This window comes from Phaseolus vulgaris, chromosome 6, assembly GCF_000499845.2.
Source record: "Phaseolus vulgaris cultivar G19833 chromosome 6, P. vulgaris v2.0, whole genome shotgun sequence".
In the NCBI taxonomy this organism is placed as follows: Eukaryota; Viridiplantae; Streptophyta; class Magnoliopsida; order Fabales; family Fabaceae; genus Phaseolus; species Phaseolus vulgaris.
In genome coordinates this window covers 16,442,037-16,456,098 of record NC_023754.2, presented here as the reverse complement: position 1 = coordinate 16,456,098, position 14,062 = coordinate 16,442,037, and the positions used below count along the sequence as shown (strand labels likewise).

The following is a 14,062-nucleotide window of genomic DNA, read 5'->3' as shown; positions in this document are numbered from 1 at the left end:
TGGAAGATGAGTTTTAAGAACTCTGAAAAGGAAAAGAAATAAAAAAAAATGACAAATGTGAACAGTTTAACAATTTGTCTGCATTGAGAGTCATGGAAGCTTATTGCAATTTGTTTACTACTTCAATATCATAATGACAAATGTTCTGCCATGTGCCATTATATCTGATATGCAAAAGGGTGACAAATCTAGAACCTTGTTACACACCTCATGTATATCTGAACTTGGTATCTACAAAAATGGATCAAGAAAAAACTCATTTTCTTCTAAACCTTTCCCAGCACTTACTCAAATGGAAAACCAAATGTTTTCAACAAAGTTTCTTGTAGTTCTTATTACCCTTTGCTTACATCTATCCAATTATGCCTTCAAAGCTTCAGGGGATGATGTCACTCCAAATGTGAATACCCCAACACCATGTCTCACTTGCTCCAAATGTGAATACCCTTGTCAACAAGAGCCTCCACCACCACCAACACCACCACCACCACCTTCATGTGCTCCACCACCACCTTATGGTTACTCTATATATGGAGCACCTCCTCCCCTAAAAGAGAAAAACCCTAGCAACTGCCCTCCTCCTCCTCCTTCTCCTCCTGCAGGTGTTGAGTGCTGCACTCCTGCACCTCCTTATAATTTTGCTCCTCCAAATCCCTACACTCCTGTGCCCTATGGTGAAGGCCAACGCTCTGCTTTAATGCTTCTGCAAGTTCTGGTGCCACTCATGATGCTTTTTTCCTCCTTTATTTTTCTCTTCTGAATTTGGTTGGTGTTCATTTGTTTATCATGCTCAAGTCTAGGAGAAGAAGTAGTCGTCACTTTCAATTGGATATCATCTGCAATAATATCATACATGTCAATTCATATAAATTTGTGCTGTAATATTCAACTTTTTGTTGCAGCTCCAAATTAGTTATGTTTTTTCAAGATAAATACTTAGAATTATTGTTACAAATGTGGTTGATTGGGATAGATTACCATAAATACTTTGAATCTTTAATGAAGTTCAATGTTTCCTCACAAGTCAAAATCTTTAAACACAGTCAGGAATACAAAGTATTTTTTCTATTCATAAAAAATGGATCAATAGAGTTACATTCTGTTTCTACTGTCTATAACAAAGATTATAATCGATTTTTTTTCCATATAAACATAAATAATTTTTATAATATTTGTTTCTCTAATATTAAAATTATTTTATTATAATAAAAACATATATTTTAATGCTGTTATTTTATTTTTAAATTGTATTTGATTAATTAATTAAATTAACTAAATTATATAAAAGAAATTACAACATTATATTCAATTATTTTATAAAAAAATTCAAAATATTACACCCATTAAAAAAAAAAAACACAACTAAACATCAAAAATTACTTTTAAAACTTGTAAATTAAAAATCACGACTAAACATAAAAAAATTACTTTTAAAACTTGAAAATTAAACAACATTGAAAAACTCCTACCTTCTAAAGTCTTGCTGAAACTTGTGCATTAAATCATGAATCCTTAAAATATTTAAAAAGAAAAAACCGTGTTAGTAAAAATGATTTAATTTTTCTTTTAAATCGAAGACGTTAGCGTGTAAAAAATGAACAAAAACTATATGAAATTCTACTATGAAGCATGATTTTAGATGAAATAAACACTATTATAATAATAATAATAAAAACTAATTTAAAAGTTAATTTTTTTAATTTATAAAATAGTGTCTAATTTAATTATTATAATAATTTTTTTTTTCTAAAATTAATGTCTAATTTAGTTATTATAATAATTATTTTTTTCTAAAATTAGTTTTTATTGTATAATTTAAAAAAAATCAAAAATTAAATTATATTATTTATCTATTTTGAAGTGGTGTTTTTAAATAGTTTATATTCAAATTTTAAAATTGGATATTTTTTATAAATTTGAATGAGAATTAGAGGTTTTTGTAAATTTGTGGAAAAGATGTGGTTTAGTTGGTGGGAGAAAGAAGAGCATGATTGTCCGGAGCTAGGCCACCGAATGCAATTAATAACGTTTGGAAAGGACCACTTCTTCACACAATTCAACTCTTCTTTCTCTCTCTTCTTCAAAATCACTTTTCATCTTTACTATATCAAAAAAAATGGTCATTTTTTTATTAAATATCATTTATTAACCCTAAACCAATAAATTACCATCCTTATAACTTGATAAGGATGTAAGAGTTTTACATAGATCTTCAATGGTCTCAATATTCACAATAAATTTTAAGTAACACGAAATGAGAAAAGACATAAATTTAACCACAATTAATTAAATATATAATGGAGATCAATATATAATGCAATAAACTGAAATTTCATAAAATATAAATTAATATATACACACAACTAAAATCATAAAATAAAAATTAATTTTTAGAAAAAAAATAATTAGTTGTTATAGTAACTAAATTATAGATATTTTAGAGATTAAAATAATTTTGATTTTTAAAATAATTTCTATTATTATTAAATAATTTTTAAATTGGTATTTAATTAGTAACTAAAGTTTTTCCTATTTAATTATTATAATTAAAGAAGATATTAATATTATCAAATTGTTGAACTAGATAATTCAAAATTAAATTTAATATAATCACGGTCGATACTCACTCCTTTATTATTTACATAAAGCAAATCAAATCATAGAGATAATTGATAAAAAATAATTAAGGTCCACTCAATGTTAAATACATAACAAAATAAAATTAACTTTAAAGTTTCAAATACAAACTTTCCAAAATATAAACAATACAATTTATTAACAATTGAGACACCCCAAATCCAATATCAATACATTAAAAGAAATCAGTAAAAACAATATTAATTTAAGTAAAGTTACATGCCACAATGATAAATGTTAGAATTAAACTCACATGATCTTATGAAACATATAACATATAATTTTGTAATAATTCCATCAATTAGGAATAGGTTTTCATTTGAAATCATGAAAAAATAATACCAAACTCATATAAGTGGGTGCAGAGAGAAACTTTTTCATATAAGAAGTTCATATAGATTATGTGTAAAATAATAAGTGCTTTTTGAAAGTTTAAATTTGAAAGAGTTATTCTTACAAGCAATTTAAATTTGACGAAAGTTTAAATTTGAAACACAATAACCACAAGCCACTGCTACAACCAAACACAATAAAGACAAAAAAGCTTGCATGGCCAAAGGATTTCCACAACATTGCATACATAACAACAAAACTTCAGCTCTACAACGTTTGGTATTAAAAATCTATACAACGTTTGGTGTCGGTTTAACTCTTTGCTTCACTCAATCACATTGATTTCATCAAATCTTATTAAACAAAAAACTACAAGCCCTCAACGGTAACAAATTAGTTTTTTAAAAAATATAATTTAAGTCAAACTATTTACACATTAAAAAACTAAATCAATAGAAGAAACTTACATTAAGAAAAACACAAACTTAGTTGAAGAAACGGAAGTTAAAAGTTCAAACACTGATTTATCAGAAACAATCTACATTATCATCCAAATCTATAATGATAAACATTGAACACCTTCATCATTCATTGGACAAAATTAAACAAATGTTACATTATAACATTCAGAACAAGGTATCAATTTCCATTCTCTCACCACCAAAATTACAACATTATCAAATACAATAATAATAATAATAATAATAATAATAATCAAATAAAAATATTAAAACACACACAAAAAAGAGAGAAAAAAAGGAGAATCACTTCGAATCCCCTTAATTCCTACCTTCAAAAACAAAAGAGAAGAAAAAAAACCCTAAAAGCCCTCTTTTTTTAAAACAACAGGGTCACATCACAGCACTAACGGTAACCCAAAAACCAAACCCAAGGCAATAACAACATTACCAAAGCTTCTGCCTTCAGGTATAACGGCGCCGTTACTATCGTCAGCGGTGTCATCGGCGGCGTCCCCGGGGGAGTCCGCCGGCGCGTCGGAATTCGAATCCGCAGCAGGTGCGTCAGCAGCCTTTTTCTTCTTCTTCTTCCCCTTCGCCGGCGCAGGAGCGTCAGCGGCAGAAGGCTCCGGCGCGGGAGCCGGAGCCAGTGCCTGACCCTTGAACAACTCCTTAGGGAGAAGGACCTTATTGATAGCGAAAACCGCGAGAGGCTGTTGATCGATTATGGTGTCGGTGATCTTCGCCGTGGTGAGCCTCGTATTGAGAGTGACATCTTCACCGTCGTTTTGCACTGTGAAGTCGAATTTGTTAGCTCCGTCGGTGGCCAAGGTGTTCTGAAGTCCATTGTTTGATTTTAGGGTGGCAAGGGATTGGTACACCGGCACGCCATGGAATTCGAGAAGCGCGAGTTTGCCAGAAGCTGTTAGGTTTTTGAATTTGGGAAGGAAAGCTTTGAAGGCGTCGTCGAGGGGGCAGAAAACGGTTAATCCACCACCGAGGTTGTCGTTGAAGGTGGTAAGCGCGTCGCCAAAGGAAGAAAGAGTGTCGGCGAAGACTTTGCAACCGTGTTTGGACATAATGCTGGTGAGGTTTTGCTGCGTGGGTGCCGGTGCAGGGGCTTCCGCTGCAGCCGAGGGGAGAATTTTGCTGATCTGGATTACGGAGATGTTGTAAGGCATTTCTTCCACGGATTTCACGAAGGTGGAGGTCAGGGTTCCATCGTTGTTTTCGGCGCCGAATCCGACCTTACCACCGTGGAGGTCGGTGATGTTGACGAAGCCAGCGGAGCCCGGGGCAGTGCCGGTGGCCTGGTACATGGTGGCGGCGAGGGCTGTGCCGTTTGTGATCTGGTGGAGCTTCTTGGCACCGAAGTAGTCGAGGAGGACATGGAGGGAGAGGATGTTTTTGATGGTGTAGATGGAAGGGTGCTTGGAGAGGAGTTCGTCCATGGCGGCGTTGTCGACGGCACAGACGGTGATGGTGGTTCTTCCGTTGATTTCGGGGGCGAGATGCGTGAGGGTGAGGTAGTGGTTGAAGGTGGAGAACTCCGGGTGCTGCGCGAGGATGCGCGTGATGTTGTGCGCTTGGGAGAGGGTTGCGAGGAGGAGGACCGCCGCCGCGAGCACCGGCATCATTGCCGGACGGAGGTGATGGTGCATTGTGAAGTGTGAGAATCTGAGATCTGGCGGCGTCAGATAAACAGAGTGGAGTGAAGAGTGGAGAGTGAAGCAGAGAGAAGGAGAGAGACAGAGACACAGAGGTACTAATAAGAATAGTGGAGAGAATAGGGCATCGAGTTTCAGATTATTACGGTTTCTGCCATTCTTTCACAAACAGTAGTAACAAACTCTGTCTAATTTTACCAATTTTTTTTGTAGAAATATAAATGGTTGTTTTAAAAAATGAATAATAGATTCTCTGAAGCTAATTTTATCTCCACTCAAAACACTATAAGATCTAATCCCTTGGATTGACTAATTTACCATACAAATGAAGAAGGGACAACGTAATCAATGGTTCTGATTTTGTTCAAGAGAAAAGATAGGAAATGATCTATTTTGGAAGAGAAAAGATAGGAAATGATCTATTTTACACGTTTTCTTATTTAGTTTATTTCACCTTTTATATTTTTTTTTAAAAAAAGAGAAAGGTTCATGAAATTTGTGATTTTATTTTTGCTTTACTTCTTAAATTTAAATGTAGTTTATATAAAAAAAATTAAAAGTTTTGATTTGTTTTAACCTAAAATTTTCAACTTTTTATTATTTGTTTGTTTTTATTTTTAAACATGTTATTTATTATTTAAATCACACGCGCGTGTATTGCGAGTAATATATACAGAAGGTGATGTGCGTGTACTGGTGAGGTTCTAGAAGATTCTGTTGAATTGGAGTAAAGGAAGAGGCCGAGGCAGCATGTCACGCGACTTCAGCAGTTCTTTATTCGCTGGAGAAAGAAAAACAATAACTATTCATTACTTTTGTGTTTTTATTTTAATTACTATTCTTCCTCATTAATATTTGTAACATCTGTATTATAAAGACAACAACATTTTTAGGTATGTAATTTATCTTTTTAACAAACCATTTATATTAACTAACACTTTCCTATAATATTTACATCATGTTAACATTTTTTATAATCTAAAACAATAACTTCATTGAAGATCACTCTTCCCATTTTTAATTAGGTCAACATTTTATATATAATATTTTAATTCTGAACATTTTATGATTTTAGTCATGGAGACATATAAGAAACTAATATCATGTGAATAAATTTTAAGTTATGAATAACCTAAAATTATAAAATTATGATATTTTTAACGTTCCATTAAAATTGAAAAATTAAAATATATATTATAATATTTGATAGATTTAATATATATTTAAAACTTAAATAGTACCTTTATAATATAAACATAAATTTAAGTGAAAAGAGACATTTATAAGATAGAAGGTAGAACATATGAAACAGCACACAGAATCATAATCAGTGGCTGTAAAGCTGAAAATCCGCACTTTTTGGGAGTGTTTTTGTAAAGTGAATATGATAGAATAAGAGTACTTGCAGCTTATAGCGCAATCATGACCGTTTAAAATACTCCACGTTGACCAACAAAACAAGATTATGCATGGATGAATATCAGCCGTGGATGCTGGAATGGCAGCGATCGTAGATAAAGCAAATGAGGAAGGCAATATTGAAAGGTGAAAGTAGAAGAATAATGACGGGTGGGGGTACTAAACATAGTTGGGGGAACGGTGCAGGAGGTGCCACGTGGACGGTGGATGGAGTGGAGCATGTGATGTTGCAAAAACATGCACCACCGACAACCTCTTTTGTGTGTATTGTTAGTTTTTATTTAAGGTTTAGTTTTGGTGGGAAGCTTGATTTGTGGTTGTGTTCTTTCTTCTTAATAATTCCAAAGTATTGTTTGTGTTCTCAAGAGAAGAAGGACCATTGCTTGTGTTTCAAGAAAAAAAAATCAAATGGGATAAGCTAAATAAATTATATCACAATATATAATATTTATAAAAAAAAGTAAATGTAATATGTAACTTTTTAATTAGGTAAAATTAATATGTTATTTTTTTCATTTTACAATATGGCTTATGTATCTTATAATTTAAATTTGAATTTATTGAATAGTATAAAAGTCCTTTTTTTATATTAAAAAAAAACTCATAAAATAAGAATAGTTTCTCATTTATATATATTTACTAAAACTATTAATTAATGTATTTTTTTAACAAATATAGTCTTAAGTTGGAGATTGCAATTTAAAACAAGTTGTATGGATCAAATACCAACATCTATAATGACTATACATATTTTAAGTCAAACTGAACTCCAAAAGTTAACCGATGTAAAATAAATATTAGGCATAGTTTTCACAAAGTCTATTAGAAATTTATTTATACTTTGAATAAACAAGCATAATGTTGTATTGTTTTTTTTTTCCTTTGTAAAAGGATCATGCCTGTTTGGCTGGCAAATGCAATATAAGATTATAAAATTGTTACTTGTTATAAGTGTGTTGTTGTGATGTTGATATGTAGATTTGGGCAAAAGTACAAGATTCTGTATTTAAAACATGTCTCATCCATGACTTTCTCTTGCTCTGCAGATGGTAGGGACACAACAACATAACTGTGATTTTGGAGTTGTTAATGAAGCAATTTTACTGAAAATGTTGAAAATGAGCATTGATTTGAGTGCTGTAATCCAATGAAGGAACACAGATCTTGCATTGAAAATGTCAGAAAATGTATATTTTTATCATATTCTTCCTTCACAATGCCACAAAAGATTGTGTTCTACGTTTCCTGGGTGGCTTCATGAGGATGTTACTTCAGCATTTGGTGCAATGTAACCTAAAATCATATTCTAATTTGGAAAAACAGCACCATGTGATATCGTGCTTTAAAGCTTCATCTCAAGGGAATAAGAAAGCTTTTCATTTTCGTGTATTCACTTCTTATCTACACCTAAACTCAAAGAGTAATAGATAAAATAAAACACATGAGTGTTTATTTTTCATAAATTCTACCTAACCCTATTGAATTTAGTTAAATTTTAGTTGTAATTAAGTTACATACAATTTAATTGGAACTGATATAATTTCTTATATTCTGTGTTAAGAGATTATGTATATTAATTTCGGACTTAACTGGATGTTTAATTTTGATATTTAATTTTACTTGCAACAATTATATAGTCTATTTTAAAATAACTATTTTAAAAAAATTAACGAAAATCAAATTGAGAACTTTTTAAAAAAAAAAATATACTTTCCAAAATTTACTATGACTAACCCAAATCAATTAATAAGATTAAAGGTGAATTAGTTAGATTAAATCTTACAAAGAAATGCGAAACACAACTTAAACCAATATTTTTTTATTCACTTAGGTAATTGGGTAGTTTTCGAGAGGTTATAGAGAGAAGTTATAGAGAGAGGGAAAGGTAGGGTTGTCTCTGATACTTCGTTTTTCTTCACTAATATTCCGTCTGGTCATGAAGAAAAGGAGCTTTGGAATATTTTTCAAAGATGGGGTAGAGTTCTGAATGTTTTTATACCCAAAAAAACTTAATTATAGAAAACAACGCTTTGGGTTTGTGAGGTTCCAAGGGGTGAGGAATGTTTGTGAGTTAAAAAGAAGGTTGGATGCTATTAGGATTGGGTTATGGAAATTACGTGTGAACATAGCCAGATACCGTAAGAAAGAACAGCCAAAGGAAGCGCGTAATCAAAACCGGAGGGTGGAGGGCTCTAAAAAAGTTTGGAGCCAGAAGGAGATGCACCGTTCATTCGCAGAAGTGGTTATGTCTGGGAGTGCGAGTTTGTCTCAGGGAAAAAAGAGTGATGGTGAACAAAAGGAGCTCGAATTTGATTTGCCTTGTTTTAAGGTGGATGTGGAGCCATCATTGTGGCTCGAGAGTTGTTTTATTGGGAGGTTCTCGAAACTGTCTAATTTTCAGGCAGTTAAGGAGAGTGTTGTGGTGGGTGGTTATGGTTCATTAAGTCTTAGCTATCTTGGAGAGAATTTTATGCTGTTAGCTGGTGATGGTGAGATTTCTGTCGCGAAGGTCATTGATGATAACAAAGAGTGGTTTGGGGATATCTTTGATTCTCTTGTCCCATGGGATAATTCGTTCTCCGTCTCTGGTAAAGTTGCTTGGGTTCGAATTAGGGGTTTACCATTGATGTTTTGGAATAGACAATGCTTTGAACTTATTGGGGAGTTAGTAGGAAAGTTTATTGAGGTGGATGAGGCGACGGAGGCACGAGAGATTCTTGAGTTTGCTAGATTACGGATCAAGATTCCAGCGGGCGGGAATGCAAATGTGGTAAAAAGTATTATTATTAATGATTATCGGTGTCGGATAACCTTTGAAGAAGATACGTGCCTTCGTTTTTCTCAGCTTGGTTGCAGTAAGTGCATGGAATGGGGGCAGCTGTCTGAGGGGAGTTCGGAGGCACGCTATTTAGTCACTGATGATGAAGATGTGGTTGAGTCCGTGTTTTCGGACATTGGAGGAGAAGATGATGGAGCTAAGGGCAACTTAGTTTTATTAGAAGATCCAGAGTTGGTAGATTTTTCTTCTAAAGTTGGTGTAGACCTAAATGTAGACCTAAAAGAGGGAGTAATGCCTGTTTTGGGAAGTAAAAACAATGAGTGGGAAAGGTTGGGAAACCAAAACCGTGCATGGGAAAGAATGGAGATGGGCGGCGCATTTAATGGGGTCCAAAACCACGTGTCAGGTGGTGTAAATGAGGGTAGTTCTGGAGAAGAGGGGGGGTGGTCTGATGAGTTTTTCTGTGTTGGGCCTACTTTGGCCCAAGTAAACGTGGTTGGTGGGGCGGAGCAGCCATTGGTTTCAGACCCATTTGCAGACGTGGCAGACCATGTAGGTTTCCCTGCAACATGCGACTTTGGGGTGGGCGGAGAAGTGAATCCAAGCGGCGTTGTCCTTGGTGGTACGCCAGCCAGCGACGACGCGGTGGCTCCGACAATGTCGAATACTCTGCCTACGGAGGGGTGGTCGAATAAAGCGGAGATGAAGGTTGACGGCGATACCGTGTTAGTTACGTCAATGATAACAGTGACGACGCCTCTTGGGCACCTACTGAATGCGTCGCCGTGTGACGAGGTGAAAGCGGCACCCGTTTATAGAGACGAAGGGCTCGAGGTCACTGGCGGAAGAGGTCTAGGTTACGACGAGCATTTGGGTGGTTCGCCAGCGGTGGAGGGCTTGCCTGAAGCGGCGGACGGAGGAAAAGTTGACGACGCTAATAGGAGTGTCGGGAAGGAGTCAATAGGGGCGGTTGAGATGTTGTTTTCGGCGGAGGCAACAGGTGGAAAAAGACTTGGCAAGACTTCTTTTAAAACCAGCCTTAAGAATATGAGAAAGAAAGTCGCTCCGTCTTCGTTGGCGGGTAAAAGGTTAGAAACTGTTGTCTCTTCTATTTCTGACAATGATGTAAGGAACTGTAATAATCGTTATTGGCTGGAAAATAAGGAATCGAAAGGCCAACAAATTTGGAACATGGGAAAAGTTTTGGGGTTTTCGTTTGCTGGGAAGGAAGAAGTGGTAGTTAAAAATTTGCAAGCCTTGGAAGCTCGGAATAGAGATAACATGTTGCTCAAAAGGAAGGAGAGTGTAGTGTTTGATGATGAAAATAATTAGTTTGAATGTGAGGGGGTTAGGAGGAAGTAACAAAAGAAGATATCTAAAGGAGTTGATTTTCAAAGAACAGGTAGGAATGATGTGTATTCAAGAGACTAAGTGTTTTGAGTTCGGAGAAGAGAATTGCTTCAATATGTGGGGTTCTAATGAAATAGACTGGATTGAAATTGGGGCTATCAATAATGCTGCTGAGATTATTACTTTATGGAGGAGGAGTTGTTTCCATTTATTAAGTTCTGTTAATAGGAATAATTTCTCGATTATTGAAGGAGTATGGAAGGTTGGTGACGGAGTAAGAGTAACTATTGTGAATGTTTATAGCTCAGGTTCTCTGAAGGAAAAGAAAGCGAGTTGGGATGAGATTAATGCTTATAGAGCGTGTCAGTTAAACAGGATATGGTGTGTAGTAGGGGACTTCAACTCAATCAGAACAAAGGAAGAGAGGAAAAGTTTGGCTATGGGCTTGAATTATAATAGAGAAATGCGGGATTTTAATGAGTTTATTGGAAAGGCTGAATTAATGGACATTCTGATGGTTGGTCGGAAATTCACTTGGTATAAACCAAATGGTACTGCTAAAAGTAGAATTGATAGAGTCCTTGTTTCAGATCACTGTGCTTTGGTAATTAAAGATTCCTGTCCAGATTGGGGTTCGAAACCTTTTCGCAGTCTGGATGTCTGACAAAAAGACAACAAGTTCAGGGAGTTTGTTCGAAGTAAATGGCTTAGTTTTGAAGTTTACGGTAGGGGTTTGTTTGTGTTCAAAGAAAAATTGAAGAAGCTAAAATCCGATTTAAAAGTATGGAACAGAGACGTCTTCGGAGATGTTAATCTGAAAGGGGAGATTTTAAAAAAGAAAATTGAGGATTTTGATGCTCGAGATGATGCTGGTGTCTTAGATGAGGAAGGCAGAGCAGTGTTGTTAAGATCGTGAGTTATATCGTAAAAATCGCGATCTTACGATCTTTAAGGCAAAAAACGCGTTGGATCAGTGGTTGGATCGGATTCTCACCGGATCGGAGCGATCCGGTGATCCAGGGGTTGGATCGGGCGATCCATGGGCCTCCGCGATCCATGACGCGGGTCCAAAAAAAACCCTAATGCGTCGTCGTGCTTGTTGCCGCCTTCGCGTACCGTCGCAAACATCGTCGTCGCCGTCTCACGCTGCCGGGAACGCACGTTGTGACGATGGCGAAGCATGAAAAAGAAGGAGTTGCGGCGGCGCCACCGCACATAAGAAAGGAGGAGCTGCGACGGCGCCGCCCATAAGGAAGATGATGCTGGCACATACCTAAACCTAATTTTTAAGAGATATAACTTTGGGCCAAAGGCCCATTTCAATTTTAACCTAATAAAACCTAATTCAAAATTTAAATATGGAATGTGGTGTGTGGTGACTGGCTGAAACCCTAAATTACAGCTTACTCAAAATTAGGTTTTTTGGACTCATTTAAAAAATTACAAACTATTTTCATCTCCTACATATCCTATGATTAATATGAATGATTTTGTTGGATGATTTTTCTGTATTAAATATTATCTCAAATCTATTTTTAATTATGTTATGTATTTGAACCATTTCATGAATTATGAATCTATTTATAATTATCTATAGTAACTCTTCCGAGTCGAGTTACGATCTTCGAGTTACGAGTTTTTTTTCCCTCTTCGATCCACCTCCGACTTACGAGTTTAACAACATTGAGGCAGAGTGGATAGGAGGTCTTTGCTAGCAGAACAAAATGAAAATGCTTTTAGACAAGAAATAGTTATTCATCAGAAAGCTCGCCTTAAGTGGTTAAAAAATGGTGACCTTAATTCAAAGTTTTTTCATTTGACTGTTAAATGGAGGAGGGCAAGAAACGGAATTAATGGACTGGTAGTTGATGGTCTATCTGTGGAGTGAAGATAAGGAGGTGGTTAAAGGTAAGGTTAGGGACTTCTTCAAGGCCAGATTTGAAAGTGTTGATGGGCTTCAAGTCAGGTTGGATAATGTGCCTTTCAATTCTATCTCTGCAGCTGATAATGAGATGTTGGTCAGTACTTTCTCCGAAGAGGAAGTCAAGGAGGCTGTTTGGGATTGTGAAAGCTCGAAAAGTCTTGGTCCGGATGGATTTAACTTTGGGCTCATCAAGTTTTGTTGGGAGTTTATTAAGGAGGATATCCTGCTGGCCGTAAACGATTTTGCTAGAGTCGGAAAATGGCCTAGGGGGACAAATGCGTCGTTCGTGTGTTTGGTCCCTAAGCTGGAGAGTCCACAAAGTTTATGTGATTTTAGACCTATTTCTCTGGTTGGATGTCTATATAAGATCATATCGAAGTTGCTATCTCTGAGACTTAAAAAGGTGATGAGTAAAATCATTGACTCGAGACAGTTTGCGTTTCTAGCTGGTAAGGGAATTTTGGATAGTGTGTTGGTGGCCAATGAAGTCTTAGAGGAGGCAAAAAGGAGGAAGAAGAGTTGCTTATTTTTCAAAGTGGATTATGAGAAGGCTTATGATTCGGTAAGGTGGGATTTCATCAGTTATATGCTTGAAAGATTAGGTTTCTGAGAGCAATGGATTGCTTGGATTAAATCTTGTCTGGAGTCTGCAACTGTATCTGTGTTGGTTAACGGCAGTCCGACTAAGAAATTCGTTCCTTCAAAGGGTTTGAGACAGGGTGATCCTTTGACTCCGTTTCTTTTCCTTATTGTAGCTGATGGTTTAGCAGGAGTGGTAAGGAATGTTGTCTTGTTTGACTGGGTGGAGAGTGTGGAGGTTGGGAGGAATAAGGTTAAGGTTAATATGCTTCAGTATGCAGATGATACCTTGTTCTTCTGCAAAGCAACAGCCAAAAGTGTTTTCTGTTTAAAATCTATTCTGACTTGCTTTGTCTAAAGGTGAACTTTCTGAAGAGTAGTATTGGAGGTGTGGGGGTTGATACTTTCACGATCAGTTGTTTCGCAAAAATGCTTAACTGTGAAGTGATGAATTATCCTTTCAAGTATCTTGGGTTGCCTGTTGGGGGATGTCACAAGAAGGAAGCGTTTTGGGATGGGGTGGTTGAGAAGATAAAGGAAATACTGGGAAGATGGAAAGGCAGATTTATCTCGATGGCAGGAAGGATTTGTCTGATTAAATCTGTTCTCTCTGTTATCCCCTTATTCTATATGTCTTTGTTTAAAATCCCTGCTATTGTTATGAAGAAGATTGTGAAAATTCAAAGAAATTTCATGTGGGGTTGGAGGTCAGGTGGGCGAAAGATTGCGTGGGCTTCTTGGGAGAAGGAGTGCGAACCCCGTGGAAATGGTGGTCTCTGGGTTATTAATATTAAATTTTTCAACATTGCTTTGTTGGGGAAATGGATTTGGAGGTTGGATTTTTCCAAAGGTGGTATGTGGAAGGAGGTGATAGAATCTAAGTACGGGGGTTGGAGAAAGTTGAAAGGGCAAGTTA

The 14,062-nt window shown here is 35.9% G+C and overlaps 2 protein-coding genes across 2 annotated transcripts; one reads left to right on the top strand and one right to left on the bottom strand.

The window, feature by feature from the left end:
* Positions 1 to 3,595: 3,595 nt before the first annotated feature.
* On the bottom strand, positions 3,596 to 5,350 carry LOC137831359 (fasciclin-like arabinogalactan protein 1). The gene has a single exon (XM_068639000.1). It carries the CDS (start codon positions 5,087 to 5,089, stop codon positions 3,827 to 3,829), a length of 1,263 nt encoding a protein of 420 aa, XP_068495101.1. The 5' UTR covers positions 5,090 to 5,350; the 3' UTR covers positions 3,596 to 3,826.
* A 5,354-nt stretch (positions 5,351 to 10,704) lies between these two features.
* On the top strand, positions 10,705 to 11,307 carry LOC137833466 (uncharacterized). The gene has a single exon (XM_068641813.1). It carries the CDS (start codon positions 10,705 to 10,707, stop codon positions 11,305 to 11,307), a length of 603 nt encoding a protein of 200 aa, XP_068497914.1.
* The last annotated feature ends 2,755 nt before the right edge of the window (positions 11,308 to 14,062 follow it).